Here is a 13,502-nt window from a genome sequence, read left to right as displayed (position 1 = left end):
ATAGCTCTCATCAATATGTACCAGCATAAGAAGTTTGATAAAAATATCTTGAATACTTTCTTCAAAACTGAGCTTTGAGCTGAGCTAAATGCAAAACATGATGGAAGGAGAGACGGAAGGACAGAAAGATAGAAGGACGGAAGATGGACATGACAAACTCTATATGCCCCAGCCATATTTATGGCGGGGCATAAAAATGTTTTTAAAATTCCGTAGGAATTGAGAAATCATATAACATTGACTAGTAGAAGTAATTTTTCTGCTTCTAAGAACTTAACATTTGTCATCTAACACAGCAAGTATTAGAAAATTTATAAATATTTAAACGAAACGCAACATTGTTTTTTAAAATTACCAAGTAGAGGGACAAAGGTAAGGCTTAAAAAAATGATAGTCTTGTTTCCTGCTACCCGACCGACCCTATTTTTTTGCACCCGACCCTAAAGTTTTTTTTTAGTTTTGAAAAAAAAAAATTAAAAAATTTAGGAATTTCATGTTCCAAAACTAAAAATATATATATATATATATATTCAAGTGGTATTTCATGAAATTGTATGTTTTAAATATGGACTTTCATAAAATACCACTTGAGTTGTGCATCAAAAGACATTAAATTTAATTTCAAAAGATAATATTGACCTATGACGTGTTTAATTTGGTTTTATATTAGTTCATATCCAAAAATACCATTGGAAAAAAATAAAATTAAATTAAAAAATAAAATAATTTTCCTACCTACCCACCCTATTTTTTTCAGGTTGGTAGCAGGAAACAAGACTATTATTTTTTTTGGTCTAAGTAAACTTCATTGATGTGGTATTTCATTGTAAGGTAGTATTTTCCATGTGTATGACTCTCGTTAAGCTGTGCTCAATCGTCCAAAACAACTTGACACTGGGAGGAAAAGTTTGTTTCTTTGCCATTGGATGTTAATATGTTGAATATTGGTTATGATTTTTAATGTGACACATAACAGACTACATCTGACTTCGCTGGTATGATCTGAACAAAATTGAATCTACACTAACTAAAGATGCTTACATATTTCTTTAACTAACTGTGACCTTTTTCCCTACAAGTTTGAACTTTTATTATGGTTCCATCCTACTCCCAGGGGTCATGATTTGAACAAATATGAATCTACACTATCTGAGGATGCTTCAATATAAATATGACAAATCATACCTTTGCTGTTCTTGAGAAGAATATTTTTTAAAAAAAATTACTATGTATTCCTATGCATAACTTTGATCATCAATTGTGGCCCCACCCTATCCCTAGGGGGTCATGATTTTTATCAAACATGAATCTACACTACCTTAGGATACTTCCGAATAGTTAATAACCAATCATGCTTTGCTGTTCTTGAGAAGATTTTACCTATATATTCCTATGTAAAATTTTGATTGTCCATTGTGGCCTCATCCTACCCCTGGGGGTCATGTTTTTAACAAACTTGAATCTTCAATACTTGAGGATGATTCCACATGAGTTTCATCTTTCCTAGCCCAGTGTTTCTTGAGAAGAAGATTTTTAAAGATTTTTCCTATATATTCCTACATAAAACTTTGAACGTCCATTGTGGCCCCACCCTACCCCCGGGGGTTATGATTTGAATAAATCTTAATCTACACCACCTGAGGATGCTTCCATATAAATATGATCAATCATGGCTTTGCTGTTCTTAAAAAGAAGATTTTTAAAGATTTTTCCTATATATCTCTATGTAAAACTTTGATCATCCATTGTGGCCCCAACCTACCCCCGAGGGTCATGATTTGAACAAACTTGAATCTACACTACCCGAAGATGATTACACGAGTCTCATCTTTCCTGGCCAAGTGGTTCTTGAGAAGAAGATTTTTAAAAGATGCCATTAATTTTTCACTTATTTGTAATTATCTCCCCTTTGAAGAGGGCATGGCCCTTTATTTGAACAAACATGAATTCCCTTTACCCAATGAAACTCTGTGCCAAGTTTGGTTGAAATTGGCCCAGTAGTTCTGGAGCAGAAGGTGAAATTGTGAAAAGTTTACAACGACAAATTTCTGTCAGAAAAGATCAAGTGAGCCTTCAGCTCAGGTGAGCTAAAAATCATGTGTAGTTGCATTTTGCGGTGCGCTGCAAGGCGCAGTGCACCATTGTTGCATTGCACCATTTTTTGGCAGTATGCCATATGGCGGCCCCTTCCTAGGCCCTGAATTACTTAATAAAGATCTTTTCATGGGGTCATCACATATGTGATATTGTTCCTCTTCACAAACCCTTTACAAAGTCGCTATATAAAAGTCTGGCTAATAACCTACTATTTCATTTGTTCCCAATCTAGGACTGGAACCAATCAGAAAACAGCTTTTAATGTAGAATAAGTTTTGTAACCAAATACATGTATGACTTTTCTTTAAAATGGAGTGTCAATATTGTGGGATTTGTGACTAGTAATCAATCACAAAAGATGTGCCTTGGATTTGAGCCATTTGAAAAGGACGGATTTGAAAGATAAATTCTCACTGGTTGGTTTATAATTAAATATTACCTCATGTTATCACAAGATCAAATTTTGTTGAGGGTAAAGAAGAGGAACAATATCACAAATCCTTGGCATTGTGAAGATGCATGGGGGTTTAATTTCTGTTGTTTTCATGGTATGAAGAGACTCACAAATTCATGTCCTCTAGAATATGTAAAATTTCAAATTCATAACAATTCAACACTTTGTTAACAATGAAATAAAATTCCCAAGAACAGACCTTTTTTCCTCAAAACATAAAATTTCTGAACCTCATAAAAATATGTGATTTAACACTATATATAATTTATGAAATATATCAATATATATACAATCATATTAAAAATTAAGCTTACCAAGTATAAATACCAAATAACTGCAGCAACTTTTCAAACAAGGATTGGTATTTCCATTCTGATATTGATGTGCTGGGCTTATTTTTTGAAATTATTTGAGCTAAGCAGAAGTTGAATTCATCCAGTTTGAATAAAAACCTGAAAGAGAGATAGAAATTGTTTTCATAAATCAAGATAGAAGAATTAGCCTTTTTTTAGGTCACCTGAGTTTACTCAGGTGACCTATTGCTATCTGTTTTCGTCCATTGGCGTGCGTCGTGTGTTAACATTTGAACATTTTTAGCTTCTTCTCTGAAACCTCTCAACCAATTTCAACCAATTTTGGCATATAGCATCCAAGAGGTGGAGGGGGACAAACTTTATGAATTTCATGGTCCCTGCCCACCTGGGGCCTGAGAGGTGGGGCTAAAACCACCAAAAATAATGCAATCTTTAAAAATCTTCTTCTTTACTCCTGGACACCAAGCAGTCAAACTGTTTGCATGATTTTAAGAAGCATTGAGCACTCTACCAAAATTGTGAAACTCATGGTCCCAGGGTAAGGGGTTCTAGTGCTAGGGTGGGGCTATAATAGATCATATAGTGAAAATGCATTATTTCTTTGAAAACCTTCTTCTCTGCTCCTGGGTATTAAATAAAGTAACTAATAGATAGTTATGATGAGCAAGAGTGCCTCTTCCAAAATTGTGAATTTCATGGTCCCAGGGTCAGGGGATCTGGTGTTAGGGTGGAGCTCTGTTGATTATATAGTGAAAATGCATCAATTCTTTGAAAATCTTCTTCTCTGCTCCTTGGTATTAAATAAAGTAACTAAGTACATAGTTATGATGAGCAAGAGTGCCTCTTCCAAAATTCTGAATTTCATGGCCCCTGGGTCAGGGGTTCTGGTGTTAGGGCGGGGCTCTATTGACTATATAGTGAAAATGCATTAATTCTTTGAAAATCTTCTCTGCTCCTTGGTATTAAATAAAGTAACTAAGTACATAGTAATGATGAGCAAGAGCGCCTCTTCCAAAATTTGTGAAATTCATGGCCCCAGGGTCAGGGGTTCTGGTTTTATGGTGGGGCTCTATTGACTATATACTGAAAATGCATTAATTCTTTGAAAATCTTCTTTTCTGCTCCTGGGTATTAAATAAATTAACTTAGTGCATAGTTATGATGAGCATGGTTGCCTCTTCCAAAATTGTGAATTTCATGGCCCCTGGGTCAGGGGTTCTGGTGTCAGGGTGGGGCTCAATTGATATATATATATAGTGAAAATGCATTATTTCTTTGAAAATCTTCTCTCTCCTGGATATTAAATAAATTAAGTACATAGTTATGATGAGCATGGTTGCCTCCTCAGAAATTGTGAATTTCGTGGCACCTGGGTGAAGGGTTCTGGTGTTGGGATGGGGCTCTATTGATTATATAGGGAAAATGCATAAATTCTTTCAAAATCTTCTTCTCTGCTCCTGGGTATTATTCAAACAAAGGAAGCGCATGGTTATGATGAGGAAGAATCCCTTTTCCAAAATTATGAAATTCATGGCCCCTGGGTCAGTGGCTATGGTGAAGGGGGGGGGGGCTCTATTGATTATATAGTGAAAATGCATAATTTCTTTCAATATATATTTTCTACTACTGGTAATAAAGCAAAGAAATAAGTGTATAGTTATGATTAGCAAGGTGCTTCTTCCAGAATTGCGAGTTCATGGCCCCTGGGTAAGATGTTCTGGTGTAGGGGGGGCTTTATTTATTTATTTGATAATATAGTGAAAATGCATTTCTTTGAAAATCTTCTATGCTTCTGGGCATATTCGAGGCAAACGGAGTAAAAATTTTAATATGCAAGGGTATTTTTACCAGAACTCTGAACACCTGGATTAGTCAAGTGTTCTGGTCCTGGCCAGGGCTCTATGAACTTGTATTCTGCTGAGCAAAGTTATTCCCCTTTGCCATTCACCTTTGATAATTAATGACTGTAAATAATGTATTTGAAAGGTTAATAGAATAAGAGAATTATGCAAGAATATTTATTGTATAATACAAACATAGGTAATCAAAGATTACGAAGCTCACCTCGACGAATGTTATCTACATGTAAGGCAAATTTCACATCATATTTTTTTTCTAGTTAGGGTACATCCCAAGATCAATATCCATGCAAGTTTGATTTAATTATAGACCTGCTCAAAAAACTTTTGACCTGTTTAGTAATCAAGAAAATTTTGGTCAGTTCCAACATCCAAAGCAAGTCTGGAAGTTTTCATCCTTAGATGCACCATCTATGCAAGTTTAATCATAACAGGCCATAATATTATATAGCTACTCCAAAAAAATAATCCTGGTCACTCTTCTGGAAAATGTACATCAGATTCAGAATCCAAGGCAAGTCTGGAAGTGTCCATCCCTAGATACATCATCCATGCTAATTTGGTTAAAATATGGCTAAAATTCACTCATGTGGAAAATCTAGGTCAGATCCAGCATTCGAAGCAGGTTGGTTAGTGTACATCCTTAGATGCATCATCCATGAAAGTTTGGTCCAGGTAGGGCTTATAGTTACTTGGGAATGAGACTACTCCTAAATCTAAACCTGGTCTCACATGTGGAAAATCTAGATCAGATCCAGCATCTGAACAAGTGTGGTAGTGTCCATCCCTGGATGCATCATCCATGCAAGTTTGGTCCGGGTAGGGTTTATAGTAACTTGGGAATGGACCTGCTCCTAAAACTTTAACCTGGTCACTCATCTGGAAAATCTAGGTCAGATCCAGCATCCGAAGCAAGTTTGGTAGTTTCCATCCCTACATGCATCATCCATGCAAGTTTGGTCAAGGTAGGGCTTATAGTTACTTGGGAATGGACCTGCTCCTAAAACTTTAACCTGGTCACTCATCTGGAAAATATAGGTCAGATCCAGCATCAGAAGTAAGTGTGGCCATGTCCATCCCTAGATGCATCATCCATGCAAGTTTGATCAAGGTAGGGCTTATAGTTACTTGGGAATGGACCTGCTCCTAAAACTTTAACCTGGTCACTCATCTGGAAAATATAGGTCAGATCCAGCATCCGAAACAGGTGTGGTAGTGTCCATCCCTAGATGCATCATCCATGCAAGTTTGATCCAGGTAGGGCTTATAGTTACTAAGGAATGGACCTGCTCCTAAAACTTTAACCTGGTCACTCATCCGGAAAATCTAGGTCAGATCCAGCATCCGAAGCAAGTTTGGTAGTGTCCATCCCTAGATGCATCATCCATGCAAGTTTGGTCCAGGTAGGGCTTAAAGTTACTTGGGAATGGACCTGCTCATAAAACTTTAACCTGGTCACTCATCTGGAAAATCTAGGTCAGATCCAGCATCCGAAGCAAGTGTGGTAGTGTCCATCCCTAGATGCATCATCCATGCAAGTTTGGTCAAGGTAGGGCTTATAGTTACTTGGGAATGGACCTGCTCCTAAAACTTTAACCTGGTCACTCATCTGGAAAATCTAGGTCAGATCCAGCATCCGAAGCAAGTTTGGTAGTTTCCATCCCTAGATGCGTCATCCATGCAAGTTTGGTCAAGGTAGGGCTTATAGTTACTTGGGAATGGACCTGCTCATAAAACTTTAACCTGGTCACTCATCCGGAAAATCTAGGTCAGATCCAGCATCCAAAGCAAGTGTGGTAGTGTCCATCCCTAGATGCATCATCAATGCAAGTTTGATCCAGGTAGGGCCTATAGTTACTAAGGAATGGACCTGCTCCTAAAACTTTAACCTGGTCACTCATCTGGAAAATCTAGGTCAGATCCAGCATCCGAAGCAAGTTTGGTAGTGTCCATCCCTAGATGCATCATCCATGCAAGTTTGGTCCAGGTAGGGCTTATAGTTACTTGGGAATGGGACTTGCTCCTAAAACTTTAACCTGGGACGCCGACGCTAACGCCGACGCCGACGGTATAACATAAGCTCATCTCGACTTCGTCGAGGTGAGCTAAAAAGTACTTTTATAGTTTTAATGATAAGGAAGACTTGGAAATAATAGATGAATAAAAGTGAGGCAAAAATAACTTATCTTTTTAAATGTTCTTTGAAGGCCAAGAGAGACCAATGTGAGAAGTAATAATATGGGGTTAAAAAATAGACATTTTGTTAAGTAGTCTGCACGGTAATAGTGATAAATGGGGGACAGATAGATTCTATACCAATTATTTTGTTGATGCTTATCATACTATTTTTCTTGCTTTTGGGCAACAAAGCTTCATTTATCAGTTTTTGGATCCTCTAAATTGTTGTATTGCACTCAGGTGACCGTTAAGGCCCTTGGGCCTCTTGTTAATCTATAAATTAACTGTTTGAAGTATTTTTGCAAAGGTTAAGGTCAAGTGGAGTGTCACACTGGTAATTTTAAATAATATCTTATGACAAACAGTGCACAATATAAACATGATAAATAGCAAGACTTACCTATTAAATGTCAAAAATAAGCTGTATATTTGCAAAGCATACCATTTTGAAATGTAGGTCAAAGGTCAAGTTTAAAGGTAAGAAGTAAGTAACTATGGCATTTTATAAAAGCCATAGAAACTAGCAATATCTATGCAAAATATCAAATACATACGTCTTACAGTTCTCAAGATACAAAGTGTGACAGACGGAGAGACGGAGGGACGGAGAGACAGACACTGGGTAAAGTGATACCTGATGTTCTGCTCTGCAAGTTATTTTACACATAAAATTTTTTTTAGAATAATAATTTATTTAAGTTACTTTTATATATCCCATTGGGTTATTGATTTTGTCTGAAATCTTGGGGGTTTTGTATTTCCCACCAATATGTATTGCATTTTGGGATTCCACAATGTAATACAAGATATAGTACAGACACCAGTGGAGGATTGGTGATGAGTCCATTTTTACTTGTCACTTTGAGGTGTCATTTACCGGTACATTGTTTCGTTCAAGTGTTTTCCATTAAGTAAACTATTTTTTCCACTTTTCCCAAGAGTTTGAACGTTTTTATTTTCTGAATCAAGCAAGCTTTAGAATAAAACAAGAAACATTTTGTCTTTGTGCATGAGCAAAAACATTTGGTGCACGTGGTGTACAGGGGAATGACACAAAGTAACTTGAAGTTCATACAGAAAACAAAAATTAAAACTTAAAAGAATTTCGAATTCATACTTTTAAGGAAAAGTATTGTTGACTAGTGGTGTTCCAATCATCGATTAAAATCGAAAAGCAGTCGATTGCTGGCATAATTCAAGTGCTCGATTACAAAATTTTTATTCCGATTAATCGAGTTATTTTTTTTTTATTTAAAAAGCTTAATAGTTTTTAAGGATACACCAAAGGTTTCCAAATGCCAGAATTTAATTTGCATGTAATTCTTTCATTATTAAAGATAACATGATAAAAGTATATATCATTTGAAAGCTTGTTAAATTTACTATTTAATTATCCTAATTTAAACTTAAATTAATAACTTATTCAAAAATTATTTAAATATTAATGTAATTCTTAGTGCTTAAATATTTTATAAATCAACTTTTTTGTATTTAACCCCTCAAAGTGGTCATTTTACCTCAAGGTAGATTAAAGATTGAACTTAAAAACCGTATCTCAGATTTTTGATAAATCTTCTAATTCAAAAGTTACAGCCATTTGCCCTTCAATGTTACCAATTTCTTGGCCTAATTTGACATTTCCCTCAATAATTCCAAAACTATGCTAGATATCAAAAATCTGAGATACGGTTTTGTGAACACACATTTGAGAAGCAAACCATCCAATTTTCAGAGAAATTGGTCAATAAATAAGGGAGCTGAATCCTTTGAAATAATACCACAAACTGTCTGATCTTACTTTACAGTAGAGGGCAAAAACCCATTACACAACAAAATCTGCCAAAGCTAGGAATATAAGACACCTTGGAGATTCAGCTTTGGATACCTGTCACTTAGCCATATTTCCTATGCATATTCACAAGAATGGGAGGTTCTTTTCTGTATTTAGATGCTTTTGATTAAGTAAAATAGGTTCAATTCTGAATCAGAAAGATTTCCCGGCAAAATGGCAAGAGCTAAGCTCCACCTCCTATTTTATGGTCATCAGTGATCTGTTAGATCTCTTTCTCTAAATCTAGAGTCCCTGTAGTTTAATTACTGATAACCTCTGTGTGGCTAGTGAAGAATTCCCCAAGTAGTCACAGTGATTTATTGCCTCTTTCATGAGCAGGCAGTCACAGATCAAATCAGAAGCTTCAATAACGGAACATTCACATGTGGTAGTGTTTATGTTTCATTATTGTTAAATAATTAGAAAACCATTTCATAATTACCAAGAATTTTACATGCATTATAAAGCAGTGATTAACTTCTTTTTCTTGGCCAAAAATCTCAAAATTGTTGAAAATCTTGAAAAAAGCCTTTGGTGTATCCTTAAGCCCAATATCCCAGTCGCAACTTGTCTTTTAACTTATTTGTCTATCGTGATGGCGCAGAATACATACCCGGGTAACAGCGCGACGCTTATTCCCAGGTATGGACGTACTTTGGATTCTACAAAAAAAACGAAGAACCAGCTGGACTACGTAGAACGTTCCATCATTTAAATGATATTTTCATACGGACTAGGGCTTGTCCCAAGGCACAGTTAGATTATTTTAACTACAGCTGGGCCACACAGAAAGAGTTATTCACCCATTCTTACCATTAATAAACTAAATTGACAGACTTTTAGTTAGTTACAGTAGCCCGATCATTGATTAGGAAATTCTTAGCGATTCCCATCACTATAGTTGGCACAATTCTGGGTCTAAAAAATGTTTTGTAGGTAGGAAACAATGCAAACAAAATGGATTTCATATTGTAATCAAACTGTAACCTGCTTTGTCCCCGTTTTGCACACACAATTGAATTTCAGGTAATAAAAAAAATGTGTGCAAAATGGGAACTGTCCAGGTGCTGGTAAGATAATTACTTAATTATGTTAATTGCTATAGTCTATATCATATTTATGAAAGAGATTCTACCACAAACTGGAACATGTTAAACATGACATAACACTTATTATTATACCTCATTATTATAATTCCATACAACACGTTATCTGATTGGTTCTACATTATCACGTGACAAGGCCATAAAACTTCATATTTCCCTGTCGTTGTCATGCTTTTCATCATATTCAACCTCTTCGGAGACCTAGTGCATTTTCCCGCAATAGTTATTGTTCGTTGAATGAAAACTCCCGAGAGTAGTAGACGTCACGATAGGGCAAAAAAAAAAATATACTCTTGTTTCCGGTCGCCCGACCGACCCTACATTTTACCCCCGACCCTGAAAGTTTTTTTTTCCGTTTTGTGGTTATTTTCCGGAAATGTTGAAGACGTCCCACAAAATTTTACGATTTAGCAAATGAGTCTCGTACACGTTTGAATACAACACTTGTCAGACCTGTAAATAAGCGCATGATAAACACTGACCATGTAACATGGCGAGATCTGCAAGCGTGCTGACCATGATGTAGTGTTTAATTTGAAGCAAACTAGCATGGCGCAGCGCCATGCCCTTTTTTCCTCGGCGCCATTCCTTTTTTCCAGCGCCATGCCCTTTTTCCTCACCAAAATTAAATAAATATGCCCAACATCGGCAAGATTGACAAGCTGCTCTGTTTATTCAGTGCATGCTGATATTTAATGCATACAAAGGTGTGAACCCAGGACAAGAAATCACTTCTCGCTTGAACGCACACAGCCACCTTGCCTAGTAACATGCCTCGGGCTGTTAGGGTATAGGAGACAACGTGTGAAAACATAATTTGAATGTATTGAATGATTACGCAAGAATTCGCCTAATGTCAAAGATTAACTTGTAAATTATTAAATAATTTATATCAGTATCGTATTTTTAGAACCGAAAGTAAAAAAAAAAATGTAGTTGATGAATAAAATAGTTAAAACAAGACTGCTGATCGAGATTTTAATAAAGCCAACAGTCAACTTACATTGTCCAAAAAAAAAAAAAAAAAAAACTGAATGATACATGTATATGAGAATATATTGGGCTAAGAAACAAAAAAGTATGAAAGTTAGTTTCATGCCCTCTACAATTATTTTCCAAGTGATCCCCCCTTCCCTTCCCCCTAGAAAAGTATTTTAATTTGTTGTTTACCTAATAATTAAACACAAATATTAACACAATCCAAGTAAAAAAAAAAATCCATACCTCCAAACTATGATATTTCTTGGACATGTGACAGTTAGATTCATACCTATTACATTTCTTTAAAACATATCCTTACTAATGTCCTGATTAAAAAAAAAATGAATGTAAATGCATATTTTGATTTTCTGCTTCAATAATTATCCTGCCAATTGGTTGGTAGTGTTGTTATTCTTTTGAACTTGAAATGAAATAAACACATTGAAGTTTTTTCAGTAACTTTACGTTAAAATTGAAAGTGAATTTGAGAGCATGGTGAATTTGAAAATTTATGTTTATTTTTTAAAGTTTTTGCTTGTTTCGGTATAAAAAACAATTAATTGCATGAATGTTTGGGAAACATGAAGATTTATTCAGCCAAGAAATATCATATTCCCCTCGGGCGAAGCCCTCGGGGAATATGATTTTTCTTGGCTGAATAAATCTTCATACAAAATACATACAAAAATGCTTAACATATCAGCTAAGAACATTTTTAATTTACAGAATAAAAATTTCACTAGGTACATGTAGCTACAGTTGAATAAAAAACCTGAGTCCAGTAACAAGACAGTTTATTTAACTTGAACCATGGGTCCGTCTACGGAAAGAAAAGGAAGAAAAAAATGTGTATCTTTGCATTTGATATTTTGATTTATTTCTCGAATTTCATAATTTAAAAAAAATAAAACTATTTTATCTTTATGAAATAAAAAATAGGGTGAAGTGCGATAAGGATATTCATCTAAATTTATATCAACTTCATCTTCAGCTTGGTTTGACAAGTAAAATTTTCAAAATGTAAGCTTTTGAATATTTTATTATAATACAGGTAATTCGAGGTAATTCCTAGATGGAGATCAGACTATAATTAACATTTTTACACCTATTGTTCTATACCTTTTTATCAAATGTGTGCAAAACGGGAACACACATCATCTGGTTCTGGAGAATTTAAGTTCCTATAAAAGTTTTACTCATCATGTGAGCGATTACATCCTCAAGAGTTGGTTGCCCACAGGCAGTATTTGGCGACTGGTTATTTGCAACCCTGTCAAAGTACTTGAAGTTTTTTGGGCTTTATCATGTTTATGAAGCAAATGACTTGTGAGCACACAGTTACTTCAGAATCTCATCATTGAAAGATAAGTATTAATTGATTACAACAGTGTATAAGACAGGTCCAGCACAATACCCTGATAAAGGTATTTAGCTTGATAAAGCTATATAGCTTTATCAAGGTATTACAAATACCTTGATCAAGGTATTCCATGTGATGTAATGAAAATATAAAAAAAAAAAATCTTAAAAAATAAAATTCAAAAGTCGAATTATGAGTTGTGGTCAGTGTGTTCACTCGTGCATGAAAAGTACTCAGGTATCAAAAAGACAGCATAAAAGAACGTCTCCTCACACGACATGCTTTTATACTGATTTCTTTGTGTTTGAGTACTTTACATGCATGAGTGGATTTACTGACAACAACTCAGAACTCGACTTTCAGTATTTATTTTCTAAGGATTTTTTTTGTATTTTCATTACATAAAATACCTTGATCAAGGTATTTGTAATACCTTGATAAAGCTATATAGCTTTATCAAGCTATGTACCTTTATCAGGGTATTGTGCTGGACCTGTAAGAAATAAATATTATAATTTTTTCTTTGTTCGAGGTATCAAAGAAAATATTATAAAATTCATGTGTGAAATCCATAAAAAAATTCAATAACTTTTTACCTTTTTAGCAAAGGTTCCGTCTGGATGACCCTCAACTGTTGAGAACTTGGTTCCCATCCACTGGCAAACTTTTCAATCGGGGTAGTAGTGTTTGGTGGCAAAGTCTCTAGAGAGTCGTAATTCAACTTCAAGTTGCAGGCACTTAAACATCGCTCAACTTCTAAATGGTCTTCTTTGTGCAAATGAAACAAAGACCATTCAAATAGGATTATTCTAAAGGTATCACACCGGTAATTGTTTTCACTATATGTTTCTATATAGGAAAAAAAATCTTAAAAAATCAGGTAAATTAATTCATGAAAAAATATTTAGCAGGAAGTATAAAACATTACCTCTCTCATTAGCCGAGTCCAAAAAACAGGGTACCTACACGGCATTTTCTGATTTTTTCCATCTGCAAACAGGGCTACCCTCAAATCCACGTGTTTTCAATGTGTTTATAAACAGCTCCAGTGCACCCCAGGAAGTAGCCTCCTATGCCCTGAAAAAAATAGTTCCTGTCAAAAAACTTTATTTATTTACAAAGTACATTAAATTTAATAGGCACAGGTACCAAAGTTGTAAAAATAGCCTGGAAGAAAATTAAAAAAATTATCAAAAGAAAGAAAAATTAATTTTATATGTATGGAACTACAATTGACTAAGTTCATTTTGATTGGTCAATTACCAGTGTGATACCTTGAAGGACCCTTGAAGTTGTCAGATTTTTTTCATTTTTGCACCTGA

General features: G+C 35.1%; 1 protein-coding gene across 1 annotated transcript in view; it reads right to left on the bottom strand.

Moving 5' to 3' along the window:
- LOC133203892 (uncharacterized) overlaps nt 1–13,502 on the bottom strand; it is a 94,215-nt gene that overhangs the window by 61,141 nt on the left and 19,572 nt on the right. Inside the window, exons 2-3 of the mRNA XM_061339689.1 lie at nt 12,777–12,995; nt 2,866–3,003 (exon numbers count right to left, since the gene is read on the bottom strand). Coding sequence (XP_061195673.1) covers nt 2,866–3,003; nt 12,777–12,995 — 357 coding nt within the window. The remainder of the gene's footprint in view (nt 1–2,865; nt 3,004–12,776; nt 12,996–13,502) is intronic.

Source organism: Saccostrea echinata, unplaced genomic scaffold, assembly GCF_033153115.1.
Source record: "Saccostrea echinata isolate AGI-Se365-2 ecotype Australia unplaced genomic scaffold, CSIRO_AGI_Sech_v1 ptg000052l, whole genome shotgun sequence".
Taxonomy (NCBI): Eukaryota; Metazoa; Mollusca; class Bivalvia; order Ostreida; family Ostreidae; genus Saccostrea; species Saccostrea echinata.
The sequence above is the reverse complement of the archived record's forward strand: the minus strand, read 5'-3'. Positions and strand labels throughout refer to the sequence as shown.